The sequence below is a fragment of the Taudactylus pleione genome, unplaced genomic scaffold (assembly GCF_031769625.1).
Source record: "Taudactylus pleione unplaced genomic scaffold, aTauple2 ptg000048l, whole genome shotgun sequence".
NCBI classification, from domain to species: Eukaryota; Metazoa; Chordata; class Amphibia; order Anura; family Myobatrachidae; genus Taudactylus; species Taudactylus pleione.
Window position 1 is genome coordinate 2,443,744 of NW_028284450.1, and position 15,527 is coordinate 2,459,270.

The 15,527-nt window shown below is 45.1% G+C and overlaps 1 protein-coding gene across 3 annotated transcripts in view; it reads left to right on the plus strand.

The window, feature by feature from the left end:
• The first annotated feature begins 208 nt into the window (after positions 1-208).
• The window catches only part of LOC148537613 (cyclic AMP-dependent transcription factor ATF-6 alpha-like), a 94,905-nt gene continuing 79,586 nt past the window's right edge, over positions 209-15,527 (plus strand). Inside the window, exons 1-5 of one of the 3 annotated variants that reach the window (XM_088460545.1) lie at positions 209-405; positions 10,223-10,299; positions 10,411-10,498; positions 12,313-12,404; positions 13,604-13,727. In XM_088460545.1, the coding sequence (XP_088316671.1) occupies positions 318-405; positions 10,223-10,299; positions 10,411-10,498; positions 12,313-12,404; positions 13,604-13,727 (469 nt within the window). In that variant the 5' untranslated portion in view covers positions 209-317. The other 2 variants (XM_088460546.1, XM_088460548.1) reach the window with 2 other exon arrangements.

A 15,527-nucleotide genomic window follows, 5' to 3' on the forward strand; every position in this document is an offset into this window, starting at 1 on the left:
CACATTTCTATTTATTTCTATGCAGTCTATTAACTAATGAATAGGTATGAAAGATGTGATGATGATTGCATAAGGTATAGTGTGAGTGTCATGTACAGAACCCCAGCTGTATAGTTCTCTCACTCCGTAGTTCAGCTGCTACTTTTCACTGGTGTGTAGCACTGAGAGCAGTAACTAATCATATGCTGCGGAGCATGTGCACTTCGTGCTGTGCTGTTTGAACTGCCTCGGAACCCGTAGCCGGTCACCCTGTGTTGCTTAGAGAAAGGAGACGTGTATCAGTTGCAGCCAGTCAGTCGGTGCGGAACTACGGCGACATGTCAGCCGGGGTCCAGAACAGGATCCTGGGGGGGATAGAGGGCCCTGGCCCGGGTGGTGGTCCAACCTATGACGGACTGGACTGGGGTAAGTATATTTACAGGTGCTGTGTGATCTGTATGTCGTATACTGAGACTCGGTCCGTAGAGCAGTACAGCTGCTGCCCCCACATATCTGACGCGGGACTATGGACGCCTGGGGGGACCTGATGGGATTGAGCAATACGTTATACACAGTATCATCCCCCGTATGCAGCATTTACAGCTATTAATGGTCTGAGTTATGGTACATACACAGTCAGATTTCCCTGGTCGATTTGAATGCTAATGATATATCGTTTTCGTTCAAATCAACCAGTTTCTGGCCCCTTCAAACGATGGTCAATGTGCGGGCACGGATGGTCGATTTCGACCATCGCCCATGCAGGCAGGCCAACCTGGTCGTTATTGACCAGGATAGCCTGTTTACAATAGGGATCGCAGGTCGTTACGTTGTTTGGGAGTTGGTGCATGTTGTTGGATGTTAGATATCGAGCATCCAGCACATTCAGGACGATCAGACAACGATATATGATCATCCCGTGTGTACGGGCCAATACAGGATATTACGTTATATTGTGATGATTAGTCTTATGAGTGGTCCTCCTGGTCTCAGCTGTCATGTATGGTTACCTTGTGTTGTACGTAAATAATTTATTCTGTTACATATCTGGATATGTATCTTAGGGGCCCATTCATTATTCAGCCTCCGTCACTTTGGTATCCAAATCGCAGTGAGTTGCGGTGGCAGATGCAAACTACGGGAGGAAGTCAATATTGATCCGGCGTGGGAACAGCTGCTCCAAAAAGCAACTATCTTCTACTATTAATTATACCACTTTCACACCACCGTTTTGCGGCTGTGTAAAAGGGTCCGTGAATAAATCTGGGGTCGGTCTGGCCTGGCAATCCTACCCGGGTAGCTTGCAGGGTTGGATGCGGAAAGGGGCAGTGTGGACAGGTAACTTGTGTAATCAGTCTCGAGTCCTGTTTACAGCATGGAGGGGGAGAATTCCCATCTAAAAACGCCGGCAGAATAATTCCACTGCACCTGTGTGCAGTGTAAACGGCGACGTCCTGGGTATAACCTGGGTCAGAACGGCGGTGTGAAAGGGGTATAAACTGTATCCGTATCCGTATGACCCGGGGTCTGTCCTGGGTCAGACGCAGGATTTTGGTGTGAAAGGCGTATTAGTAGTGGCATAAGTTTACACTACCGGGTTTGACCCAACAGTGTTAGATTGCATGAGTGAACGGCGTTCGCACATGTGCACATAGAGGTCCAGAGGGGACGAATGGATCCGAATTGTTCACTATTCGCGATCCAGTACTTCTTCCCATAGGAAGGAGTGGGGCTCTGGGAATTAATGCCATCTGAATATTACTTCATCCTGGATTAGAACTCTGAATACTTTCAGTTTTCCGAGTTTGATGCATATGGATCCCTGCACTAGTGTATGGGCACGGTGTGCCACATCAGGGCTGCAAGGTAAGCAGGAGATGTATGTGATATATCCTGCATTGCCTTTATAATGTATAGCATTGTTACTTTATTCCTACAAATTTAGGTGAAAAATAATCTTTTAACCTACAATAATGAATGATGAATATATATTAGCGGTTATTACAATGCTTTACAGAGATTATTTGGTTATTCACATCAGTCCCTGCCCCAGTTGAGTTTACAAACTACCACACATGGAGAACTTTTCCTCTGTGTGGAAATAACTATTTGTATAATATTTGTTTTTCTGTTATTTTGCTCTGCTGCTTGCTGGGTATATGGGATAAGGGTCTGTTCACCTCTAGGGGCCCGAACACTGAAGGACAAAGTTTCGAAAAAGTCCTTCATTGGAATAGTTTCTTAGGAAGCAACACATATAAAAAGGTCACACACTCTGGCTTATGTACTGTAAAGGTGGCCATACATGGCACGATATAGTTTCTATATCGTGCCGTGTATGGGCACGATATCGTACCTGATATCGTGCTGAGCACTCCCGCGGGGTCGTACATCGCATCCCCAGGTCTTCCTGCAAAACCATCTGACCTGGGATACGATGTACGATCCCATTCAAATGGTGGAGGGAGGAACCGGCATATCGTGTGGTCTGCGGGGACCGCACAAATGCCGGCAGTGACAGCACGATCCGTCTGCTGACGGATCGGCAGTCGCACTACACGGTGCATCGCAACGTGTATGGCCAGCATTAGTTAGTAACTTAGTAACAGCTAAGGATATCATGGTGCATCCTGCTATGCACATCCTAGGCATTTGTCTGGGCACAGCACAGGGGTATTTTACTGAGCATGTTAATTGGCATGTTACACTGTATGTGGCAAGTTGCACTGTTTATGTATTGCTTGACAGATGTCTGTGGGGATTAAAATGTGCTATTATACAATATTATGTACTATATATTATCTAATATATTACCTGATTGTTGGGATTATTGCTATGCTGTCATGGGGCTGTAAATTTTGGGTATGAAGTGGTTTGGGTCTGGACCTGTAGAATGCGAGTTTTAAGTTTGTATACAAAGTACATTGCACACTGTTTATTTTTGATGTTCTACATGCACGGCGGGATGCCTCCGGTCACAATCCCGACAGCAGACTGCTGGCCGACGCCTATCATAATCCCGATGCCGAGGACGCAATCCTGAATGAAGGGAAGTCCGGGGCACCATTAGCGTTAGGAATGGGGAGTCTAGCGGGGTTAGGTTTGGGGGAGGGGGAGATTAGCGTTAGGCACCCCTAGGGGGGAGGTTTAGGGTTGAGCACCCCCAGGGAGAGATTGGGGTTAGGCACCCCCCCCCCCCCTGGGAGGGTTAGGTTTAGGGAGCGGTAAGGGGGGGGGGGTTAGGTTAGGGTTAGGCACCACTAAGGGAGGGTTAGGGTTAAAGGGAGACAGGGGAGGTTATGGTACTTATCAAGATCCTGTTGGGATCTTGATCCTGTCTGGCATCTGCTGTCGGAATTTGAACTGGCGGCATTTCAATCCCATTCCATGCATGACAACTAGGTCTTCATTGGCAGAATACCAGGACTGTTGCAACTGCTGTCTGCACTTACCCCCTCCCTATCTTCAGCACTGCTTGCCATTACTCCCCTCTACCCCCAGATCTACCCAATCTACTCCCTGCCTTTACCCCCAGCTCTAGCCCAACTGCTGCTTGCCTTTAACCCCTCTACACCACCATCTACCTGCCCCCAGCACTGTCCCAACTGCTGCCTGCTCTAATAATATATGATGGGACCCAGAAACTGTGGAGTAGGACCCCACTTTTTTAAAGTGAGTGGTCCCTGGGACCCACAATTTTTTTCGCTCATCGCGATCACTGCCCACATGTAGAACTTTGGATGGTTTCTACAGGGTGCTTCAGACTGCAATGTGATTGTATATTCGTACCAGCTTTAGATGGTTATTTCTATATAAGCTTATATGTTATTTAAAACAAATTGCTTGCTCACTTTTTAATATCTCTGACTTGTAGTTATCTTAAGCTGGGTACACACTGTGCGATCCCTCGATCGTTCAGATGTGGATCGAAACAATATATCATGCTGATCGCATAGTGTGTACGACGGATCGCGCGTGCCCGCAGGTCGTTAGTCGCATCGATGCACATCAGATGGGGCGATGAGTTGAGCAACGCCATGCTGCTAAATGCAGCACAGAATGACACATTGTGCCTTTGTACACAACATTGTATCATTCCATCGGCTGGGTACACAATCGCATATTGTGTACTCAGCTTTAGATGTTATTATTACCATCTGTTACTATTCTGTAGGCTTGGGGTTCTCAACTCTAGTTTTCAAGTACCACCAACAGGTCGTGTTTTGTGGATCTGTTTATCCATGTACAAGTGAGTGAATCTATTTTGCTAGTTCAGTAATTATCCCATCTGCTTCCACAGACCGAAATTCTCAAATCATGACCTGTAAGTGATTGCGCTGAGCAAAAACAATTGTGGGTCCCAAGGACCCTTCACTTTTAAAAATCAAAGTCCTACTTCACCGTTTCTGGGTCCCATCACGTGAAGGGGGATGAGGGCAGACAGCAGTTGGGACAATGCTGGGGTCAGGTGGCAGCTTGGGCAGTGCTTGGGGCAGGTAGTATTTGGGGCAGATGGGATTAAGGGGAAACAGCAGTTGGGGTAGAGCTGGAGGCAGAACTGATAAGGACAGGCAATGCTGTGGGTAGGAAGGGGGTAAGTACAGACAGCAGTTAAGACAGTGCTGGGGGGGCACGGAAGGGGTTAGGGGCAGGCAGTTGTAGGGCAGTTATTGCGCAGATGGTGTAGGGACTGGAGCTGGAGGCGGGTCCCAGGAGGAGACATTATGGGGTCGGAGATGAACTAAGCCCCCAGTGACATCGGGCAGAGGGATATAAAGCACATATCCCTCTGGGTTACAGCAGCGCTGCAGTGTGATGAGTGGCCGCCAGGGGGAGCCAGTGACACGGATAGCCGGTTGCACAGCCAGTAATAGCAGTGCGAGGTGCAGTCGCCAAGGAGAAGCTGCGGGGTGCACTGCACATTCAACCGGCGGTGACACTCATATACAGTAATAGCAGTGCCAGGGGGAGCAGACTCGCTGCCCTTTCCTGCAACATTAATAGCTGTGGTCACAGCAAAGCGTAGCCGGGAGAAGGGTCGCCAGACACTGCAGGAACGATTGCAAGCAGCCGCAAGTCACACAGGCTGAGGTCTCCTCACAGAGCTGACTCGCCGTCAGAGAGGGTCCGTGCGCCACAGGGGACCTGTGAATCGCAGTAATATCCAAGTGGCCGCTGAGGGGAAGGAGGCGGGGTGGCGGGTCGGCAGGTTTGGACGGCGTTTGGACAAGGAGATGCTGCCCGCAGGTGATTGGTTGGGGAGACGCTGATGATTTCTATCGACTGCTGTAGCACACACAGGACCTCAATGACTCACAACGCTTTCTGCAGGATCTTCACATGCGGCCGGCGGTAATACATACCAATCCCTGTCAGAACATAGCTGGTGAAACTGAAATTTGTATTAAAGCCACAGGTTACAAATCCAATTTGTGCTTACTGATTTCATAATTGCTCATTTTGGTTTTATTGGTCGTAACTGTACATTTTTTTTATCAGTTATGAAAACTAAAATTAGCTTGTTCCTTAAGAATGTGTAAAGTACAGGTGTTATAAACAAGAGCAGAGTGTGCCATAATTGTGGTCAAAAACAAATAAGGGAAGAAAAAGCTAGACCTAGCTATTCTTACATAATGCAAATATAGAACAGCTGTGCAGATGCAACTTTGTCCTAGTTTCTCATTTCCTCATTGTCGTATAAAAGATGTATTTCATTGTGTACCTTGTCTAGCAGACCTGCTGACACTAACTGTAGAAGGAGGTGCTTGGTGATCGTGCCTATGAGTATGAGTGAGCTGCAATTATTTGCTCCCTTTCTGAATACTGGAATTCTGGATAAACGTTACTGTGTATGCAGGGATGATGCCTATACACAAATGGTTCCTCCCTAATTATCCAATGTTCTCTGTGGTACAGCCTTTCTGTATATTCTCTTGCAACATCTGAAATCAAACCTTTTATCTAATTAGAATGAGGAAGGCTATGAGTATGTAGTATGTGTGGATGGCTGCCAAAGGTGAGTAACGCAATGCTAATTGAATTTACCCTTATGTTTACTAGTGAGAAGGAATCTCCTGCCACATTTCCATATAGTGCTCTGCAAACTCCACTGGCTGCTCTGACACAACTGTTGTTTGATACTGTGCATTATCTTTGCTGGGATTATGTTGACCTTGATACATCCATGGGGACAGTGGTCGTGTAGCCTGAGTCTCATGTGGAGGGGATGCAGCGAGTCTCCTATGGCCTGGATGTTTTTAAGGAATGTTTTGTTATGAGACAGATTTATGACTCATCTGGGCTCTATTGTCGGGGCATCTCTGAGTTCCTTCATATCGAAGGTGCTGCATCACAGGGGTGGCGATATTTGGGTATTCCTGCTCTGCCTAGGTTCTTCCAGAAAGGCCTTTTCTTGGGGATTTCCTCATACACTATGGGCAGTATCCGCTGGGATGCCCTACCCTTGGATATTGTTGGAAAAACAGAACCTCGATTGCTCCGATGGTCCTCTAGGAGCTATCAGTAGGCTCAACGCCTGGCTATTGTTCCCTCCTGTTTTTTAGATTTTTTTTTTTTTTTTTTTGTGCATTTACTGTGTCTTGCCTTCCAGTGCTGCTAATGTTTGATTATTTGCTGTGTTTCTTATATTATGTTTTTTTTGTGCTGTTTAAATATTGCTATATTATTGGGTACTGAGGTTCTTGGGTTGTGGTTTGGTTTTGCGCAAAGGTCTAGTCCTGTTTGTTTTTTTTCAATCATATTGATTTGTCATTTTTGCACTTAGCAGGACATGTGTATATAACGGTACTATATTGTTCCAATTAATCCTGATTTTACTCATTTCACCTATAGTGTTACTTACCACGATATGTGTAGTTTATTTTCCTAGTCAGTTGGAAATTATTCTGTAGATCTTTTGCAGTCTATATTTGTTCTCACCGAGGTTTTCTATTTCTGGGGAGTGCTTTGCTTTAAGGTTTTCCTAAAGTTTAGCTCCTACCAGCTATATTTTTAGTATGCCATTATTTGGGTTTGGTATATGGGTTGGGGGGTTGCTTAGGTCTTATAGGTAGTCGTAGTATTTTAGGGATCTCTAGGTATACCATAGTAAGGGTATAGTATACGAATCGTCCACATCTTCTAGTGTATGCCCTATTGCGCGCTCCCGTTCGTCGTTCTTCGCAGCTTCTGGTCACACATTGTTCCGTTCATTAAATCTTCTAGTGTGTACCGGCAATCTTGCATGGTCTGAGACAAACGTAAATCAGCAAGATGGGCGAGTCACTTAGTGTGTACCGAGCATCATTTTTATACTAATGATCCCTGTTATATGTGCATGGCATTTCTTTGCTTAATGTGGCAATAGGCACATGGGTAATCCTTTAAAGGCGGTTGCTTGTTGATCTTTAGACCCCCCCTTTATAATGAAAAATATATTCAGGAATTGCAAAATGCGTGCTGTGGCGCGTCTTTACGCAATACAGGCTGTTGGGGACCCAATTTTTAAAAATTGAGTGGGTCCTGCTGGACATGCTGTCTGCAGCACCGCAGCAGCCAATCGCCAGCGGTGTTTCCTCATCAAGTTCCCACCCCTCCAATCCTTACCCGATCTCCAGGCAGCTCTGACCAGCCAGACACCGGCCGGCCCACCACCCCGTCCTGTGACCGCCAGGCTCTGCCCACTACACAGGAGCAGCAGCTATCTACCTCTTTCCCCAGCCAATCATTACCGTTGTCTCTTCAGCCAATCGCAGCCCACCAGCGCAGCGCGTCGATCTGCTGAGGGCTCTGGCCTGGGTTGGAGGAAAATCTCCAGCGGTGTCTCTGTAGGGTGCACTGACCCCAGGAGCCGTCACCAGCACTATGTACCTATGCCGCAGAGACTGGCCTGACTCACTCACTCAGTGCAGTGCAGCCACCCTCCTCCTCCGCAAAGGTAAGCACTGCTTTCTGTCTCTGCCCCATGACGTGTGCTCTGTGTATGGGCAGCGAACCACCGTGACACCCCATGCCTGCCTACACTCCCCTGGCCGACATATGTGCCAGGGGAAATGATTAGGCTTATGACTGTGACCCTGTATGGTAGGGATGTGTAGAAGTGTGGCTCCCACTGCAGTAGTGTGTGTGTCCCCTGTGCCTGCAGTGCAGTGCTGCAGGCCTTAGAGAAATTATTAACTGGGCTTGGTGTATACTGAGAGGATCAGTCAGCAGTATTATTATTAATGTAACATTGCCAATAGTACTCTTACCTCCTCCCTACCCCCAGTACTGCCTGTCCCTAAGCACCTGCTTTGCCCCAGCTTGCCCTTATGTACTCCCCCCCCCCCCCCCCCCCCACCTGTACTGCCCTAGCTGCTATCTACCCTTACCCCAAGGCAAAATTGTGAGTGAGCCCACTTGGCTGAGAAGCAACTCCACACATGAATGATCTCAGGATGCTTTACTGTTGACATGACACAGGACAAAGACTTTTGTTCAGCGCTGCCAGGCTACAAGGATGCAGGACAGTGGGGGAAGGCAGGGTTGCATCAGAATTTGTGGGTCCCAATATAGATTAAATAAGTAGGGCTCCCCAACCAGAGGCATACAGATAGGGATAGCGGGCAGATGCTCACAAAGGCTGGGTGGGCAGAGGATTATATGGGGAGTGTGGGCAGAGGAACGGATGAGGGTGGGCAGAGGCACACATGGGGAAGGGAGTTGAGAGAGAGGGAGAGAGAGAGAAGTAAATATTTTAAAAAAAATCCTGAGTGTTGAGGGCAGCTCTATATATTCGCAAGCCGCAGTGACATCAGATTGGCTGCCTGTCGCACGGCCACATCGCTATAATGACAGGCAGCTAATCTGATTCTCTGCTAGGCTGCCTGTCACAAATGTTACTCCATGCTGCCGGGCCGGCGAGTATGGACAGCCGCTCGGCAGCCATCTGGCAACTCCCCCTGCCCTGGTGCAGACATAAACGTGCCCTTTACACATGTACCATCCTAATGGGGCTCCTGGGTGCGGGTCTTGGCATCGGCCACACAGCGTCCACTATGTGGGGCACCCTTGTGCAGCCACCTGCCTTGAGCCGGCTCTGAGCACCAGTCACCGACTCGCCATTAAACCCCCCCACTCGCTACCCGCTTGCACTTAATGGAGGATGTCTTCACTCTGGGTGCAGGGACTGCCGTCACGCCGGCCATTGAGACGCATGTTCCTGTAGTGCATGAGATCCAGTAAAGGCGCCCAAGAGGTCTGGCCTGTCTCCGCTTTTTATAGCATGCAGCTGTGCCAGGGTCATCATTTAATGAGGAACCAGGGATTGGCCGCAGCGGATCGCGTTCCCATGGACCCACTCAATCTGAAAAAGTGAGCCCCCGGTCCTCAATACCGGGTAAAATACGTACTAAAGCGTGTATTTCCGATCACTGGTGTGAAAGAGTGGAGTGGCCCTTGACTCAGTGACTTTTATTACAACTTTCAGCAGCAGTAACTGCAAGCAATCGTTTTTGTACGAGGTTCAGTCTCTTAAATAATAATTTACAAAATGTTGCTCATTCCTCCTTATGACATTGCTTCGCTGCGCTTTGCAAACCTAGGGTGTGATTTAACGCAATGCCAGGAATATGCGCGTGTGAAGGAGCCATTCTGCGCATCTGCCGTTTGGAGGGGGGAGGCACCCCCCCGCCCCCAAATGACAGAAGACTGTGAAAGATTTTCTGGCCTCTTTTGGACATCATTCAGTTGGCCAAGAATCATGCAAATGAACCGACGCAGCTCGGGTCATTAATGCATGCAGGAGACCTAATGCCTTCTGCTGCATTAACGTAATAGCAAGGACGGAATTGCAAAGCTGCTTGCGTGCAGCTATGCAATTCCATCCAGTGCTGAATCACCCCCCTAATCTGTAATGTAATGTATTTTGGGGAGAGATGGGGCTTTCTCCTTGCTGCCCTTTCATGACAGCCTTACTTGTTTAGTTTTTTTCTGACTTTAGTCATGATTTGTGGAACTTTGGATGTAGTTTGTGATTTCTCCGAGTATTGTACAGGCTGATATTTGGGTTACTTTGCTGGGGCACACGTTCTTGTTGAGACTGTCATCTGATGGCATTTTCCATTTGTATACAAGTTTGCTCTTTGTAGAATGATGGACTTTGAATTGCACACAATAACCTAGAACAAATTACATGGCAGCTTTAAAATAGCAATTTTTTTTACAAAGAATAAAAGTAGTAATGTATTATTATTTTGTTTTACAGGTTCTTCACTGTTTGATGAACTAAGCAACTTGGTTGATGTTGATGACTTGTTTCAAGAGGACAAATGCAACACCTATGTAAGTATATAATGTCATACATTTTATATAAAAAGATAAAGATATATACGCATTTTGTGTAATGTACAGTCTGAAATGGACTTGCCTTGATATTACTTCTTGTGTCCACAGGAAAATAACTTTGATAATCTTGATTTTAATATGGACCTAATGTCATGGGATTCCTACCCTTGGGATGGGCCCGATCAATGCTACACTGGTATGTACTGTTTAACTGTACACAGAACATTTTTGACCTCTAGACCATAGAAAACAGGGAAAGTACTAATTTCAATGCATTTGAGTTACAATGCTATATAGACAGTCAGTTCAAACAACTATATGCACATTGTCACTCTTCATCTAGAACATTCAAACTATAACTAAAGCTACATTTACCACTTGTGGTCTTGTGTGTTAAAGAACAAGCAATGGCAAATTTACTACAGGTTGAGTCTCCCATATCCAAATATTCCGAAATACGGAATATTCCGAAATACGGAATATATTTAGCATGACTGAGATAATGAAAACTTTGATTTTTGATGGTTCAATGTACACATACTTTGTTTAAGACACAAAATTATTAAAAATAAAGTATAAAATGACCTATAGGCTTTGTGTATATGACATATAAATGAATTTCATGTATGTACACAAACTTTGTTTGAGCCACAAAATTATTGAAAATATTGTACAAAATTACCTTTAGGCTGTGTGTATAAGGTGTATATGAATCATAAATGCATTCTGTGTTTGATTTGGGCCCTATTCCTAAAACATTTCAATATGGTATACAAATATTCCAAAATACAGAATATTCCGATATCCAAAAACCCCCTGGTCCCAAGCATTTTGTATATGGGAGACTCAACCTGTATTGCTTTTGTGACTTTCCCGCAGGATTAATTAATAATAGGAATGCATTACATGGGGCTGAATTAATTCAACGCGATGTTTCAATTCAGCTGACTAAATTATTTTTACTAAATGTTTGGCCGACTACCTTCATACCTTCCTGAGGGTGCGAGCAGAAATCCAACTAAAGTGCTGGCCTGTTTGCCGGCTAAACGCTGAGCTAAGAGCCTCGCATCCGGCACTTTAGTTCTAGAATTCCGGTTCTCACGACTAAAAACCCAGGTTAAGTCGAGAGAATTGTCATTTTCCAACTTAACGGACTAAACAGCGCAGTGAATTGAATAGTTCCGGGACCAACTTCCTGGTACTGTTCACCTTGCACTGAATTGAATCGCCCCCAAGCAATCAATGTGTATATTTATATGTGTGTGTGTGTGTGTATATATATATATATATATATATATATATATATATGTATATGTGTATATATATATATATATATATGTTTTGTATTAAATATATAAATATTTAATATAAAATAATGTGTTATATGAGGCACTACTGCTATGTGGCATAATCTGTGTGGTATAATGTGTAAGGGGCATTACTGTGTGGCATAATGTATAAGGGGCACAACTACCATACCACATGGCATAATGTGTATAAGGGGTACTACTGTGTGGCATAATCTGAATGGGCTCTGTGTGGGGGCAATAGTATGTATTTTTGTTATCGGGGGGAGTGGGGGGGCGGCATTTTAAGATATTGCTATGTGGCCCACAAAGTTCTAGTTACGCCCTTGCATGCAAACACTCACTAATCTATATGGTCACTTTTAAAAGGACTAACTCTGTATGAACTTGCATGACACTTGCTCAGCCTGTGAGATTGACAGGATACTTGTATAGCTTTCACACAGGTTTTTGGCAGACTGCCAATTTCCACTGGAGCCAGCCCTGGAACCTGTGTAATGTTAGTGTCTCCATTTTTAGGCATTGTGTGACAGTGTGTGGCCCTGCAAAAAAAACTAATCTTGGTCAAACTACACCACCATGCCAAATTTGGTGGAGCTAGGTCCAAAACTCTGGCCATGCATAAAGGACAGATACACACACTCTTTCTTGCTTATTATATAGATCTAATATATAATTTTTATTAACTGTTATTTATTACTAGGAGATGGCATAAAACTGGAGCCACTCTCGCCTTCATCTTCCAGTTCTTCTGTACAGTCTGACTCACCAGCATCTTCATCACAATATTTGCTGGTAAGGAACAACCACATTTCTCACCTTGATTCATGATTAATGGTATTCTTTGTTTTTGAACAGTGTTCTACCTTGAAATTTTTGCTGCACTTTGACTTGTGCTTCAGTAAGTGTGTGATGGCAAAATGGAACCTTACTCATAAGAGTTTGTTGCTGAAACTTATGTCTTCTACAGTGGCGTAACTCGGGGGGGTCAGCCTTAGCTCGTGCCCTTGGGGTGGAGGGGGCGCGACGTCATGGGCGCCGTTGGACCAGCGCCGATCCAGGTCAGGTCAGTAGTTTTAGTTAGTGTAGTGCGGACCGCACTAGACAGTAAAATACGCCGGCGCCAGGTTGTGCACTCGTACTGTGTGTTTGTTTTAGTAGCCAATGGGAGTCAGACAGACTCTCATTGGCTGCTGCACCCACGGCCGGAGCTCACTAATGAGCTCCGCCTACCAGCTCCCGCAGTGGGTGAAGGGAGATGCGTAATGATGTCTCTCCCATAGTGCCGAGCGAGAGGACGGAGGACCCGGAGCTAGGATTCAGGTAAGTATTGTGTTTTGTTTTTTATGTGTGTCTTTGTGATATATGTAGGGGGCACTGCATAGAGGGGACCACTACTGGGTCACTGTATAAGGGGCTCTGTATACGGGGGCACTGTATAATGGTCACTGCGTAGGGGGGCACAGTACAAGAACCACTGCATAGGGGGGCCACTACTGGGGGCACTGAATAAAAGTGCACTACTGGGGGCACTGTATATGGGGCACTACTGCAGGGGCATTGCTACTGGGCTTGCATAAGGGGCACTACTACTAGAGGCATTATGGTGCATATGGAATGGAAAGGAATGTTCCCAGAGTGACAAGAAACGGTGGTATCATATTGACATGCCTCCGTTTTTCAGTTGTCACGACCCTTGTGGCATTTGGCTTCGCCCACTTTTTCGTTGCACGCACATACTTAGGGGGGGGGGGGGCTCCGTTTTTTTAACTCGCTCTGGGCTCCAAATAACCTAGTTACGCCACTGGTCTTCTATAATTGTGTTTCGTAACAGAAGTAAAAAAAAATCTATACTTGTGACTTTCCTTGTATGTACAATTAATATTAACATCAGGTGTAACTTGGCATGGTTGAGAAACAAGGAAGAGGACACCTTTTCTATTTTAGTTTTGAGAATTCTAATTGAAGTTTTGTTTTCATCACACTTTCTACAGGAGGAGGTTGACATTTCATCCAGCGATCAGATGTCTCCAGTCTCACTATGCTCTGAAGCTTTAAGAAGTCCTGGATCTCCAGAACAACCAGAATTAAAACCTATAAAAACACATCATGCCACAAGTATGTACTGTTGCTAAATTGTACTTCACACTGAATTACTTTTATAAATAATGTGTATATGGTTATATCTTTTTTTTTTTTTTTTTCCCCATTATTATTTTCTATTCTTTTACACCTAATCATGTGGTAGGTATTCTATTACAAATTAAAATGACTCCACAAATAATTTTTGAGACATACACACCTTGTCAATACTTCCAATTAAACTGAGTTACATAGATCATACAACGGTATGCAGTCGGGATGCCGACTGTCTAAATGCCGACCGTCTAATCCCAGCAAGTGTCTGACGGGCATCGAAATCCTGACGCCTGTCATTAGACCTAATGCATACACCCGGCATACCGATCGAAGGTAAGCCGAGCGGGGGGGGGGGGGGGGGTAGGGTTAGGTTAGGTTAGGTTAGGGGCTCCTGGGGGGGACTTAGGGTTAGGCACCCCCCCAAGAGGCTATGGTTAGGCACCCCCCTGGTAGACTTAGGGTTAGGCTGCGGGGAAGGGGGGGTTAGGTTTAGGCACTTGGGGGGGGTTAGGCACCCCTAAGGGACGGCTAGGGTGGGGGACGGCTTTAGGTTAGTAAATAGAAAAAATACTCACCTGTCGGGATCTTCACTGCCGGGCTTCCGCTGTCGGGCCATGCGGCCAGCGGTAAATCACACTGATTCCCATATAACAGGAAACGAAATGAGAAACTGACTTACTCGAGTCTAGACCTAGCGATGCAGACTTAAAATGTTATTCCGCCATAAATGTAAACTTGGTTATTCACAATTTAGCGAATTGATTTTCTTTCCTCCAGGCAGACATAGTTATCCTTGAATGTGACTACTTGTATATATGTTCTGTCTTCCATAAAATGGAACTATTAGCAAACTTTTATTGATGAGAGCAAAGGATTAACTATCAGTTCTCCCATATCATGATCTGTCACCATCTGTATATCCACCTAATTCATGTAAGCTTCTATGAAAACCTTGATAAAACTTGACAAGAATCCTGCTGGCCATAATAAGTCAAGCTCCTTGTTGAGGAGGGAGTAGATTCACATTTTTTTTATTTTTTAAATATGTTGTTTATACATTGTATTACTCACTTTTTGTCTATAGCACCCTCCTTTTATGGGTGAAACCGCTTTATTCGTGGTCTGCGATCTATTGAATTACTTTAGTCTGCTTAAGATGTCCACTATAAAACCTCAAGATAAGCGCGCAGCTCATCCCTTGCCTTATGTCCCACTATGTTCAAGAAAAGGCTATTTTATTTATTCATGAGTACTTCTTGAATGTAGAATTCTTCAATTATCTTATGATGGCTAACCTTAAGATATTACATGAGTGAGAGGCAACCATTCCAAGTTGTGTGTCCCATTTACTTTTTTCATCCATTTCCCCTTTAAGAATCCTATCTCCATGAGTCAAGGCAAATCTAGAAATCTAAAATGATTGTGTATATAGCTTATATAAAATAACAAAGAGTAGGGTTGTAGTTCTGTGACTATCTCTCCATTCAAAAGGACTTTTAAGGCCCAGGGAAATAATAAAGTGCTAAGTGACAGCTGCTCCTCCTCCAATCTGTACTAGCAACAGATTAATAATCAATCCTAGAAAAAAATAAGGATAGGAAAGCACTCATAATATAGTATGTTATAAGCTTAAAACGACTTTTAATGAAGCCAAATATATGTGCAATGTATGCTCTATCTCAGGGGTGGTCAACTTTTTTTCTGCTGATGGCCATTTTGATATATATTACGTTATTTGCAGGCCCGGTGCAGCCCACGCCCCCTCCGCATGAGTTTACA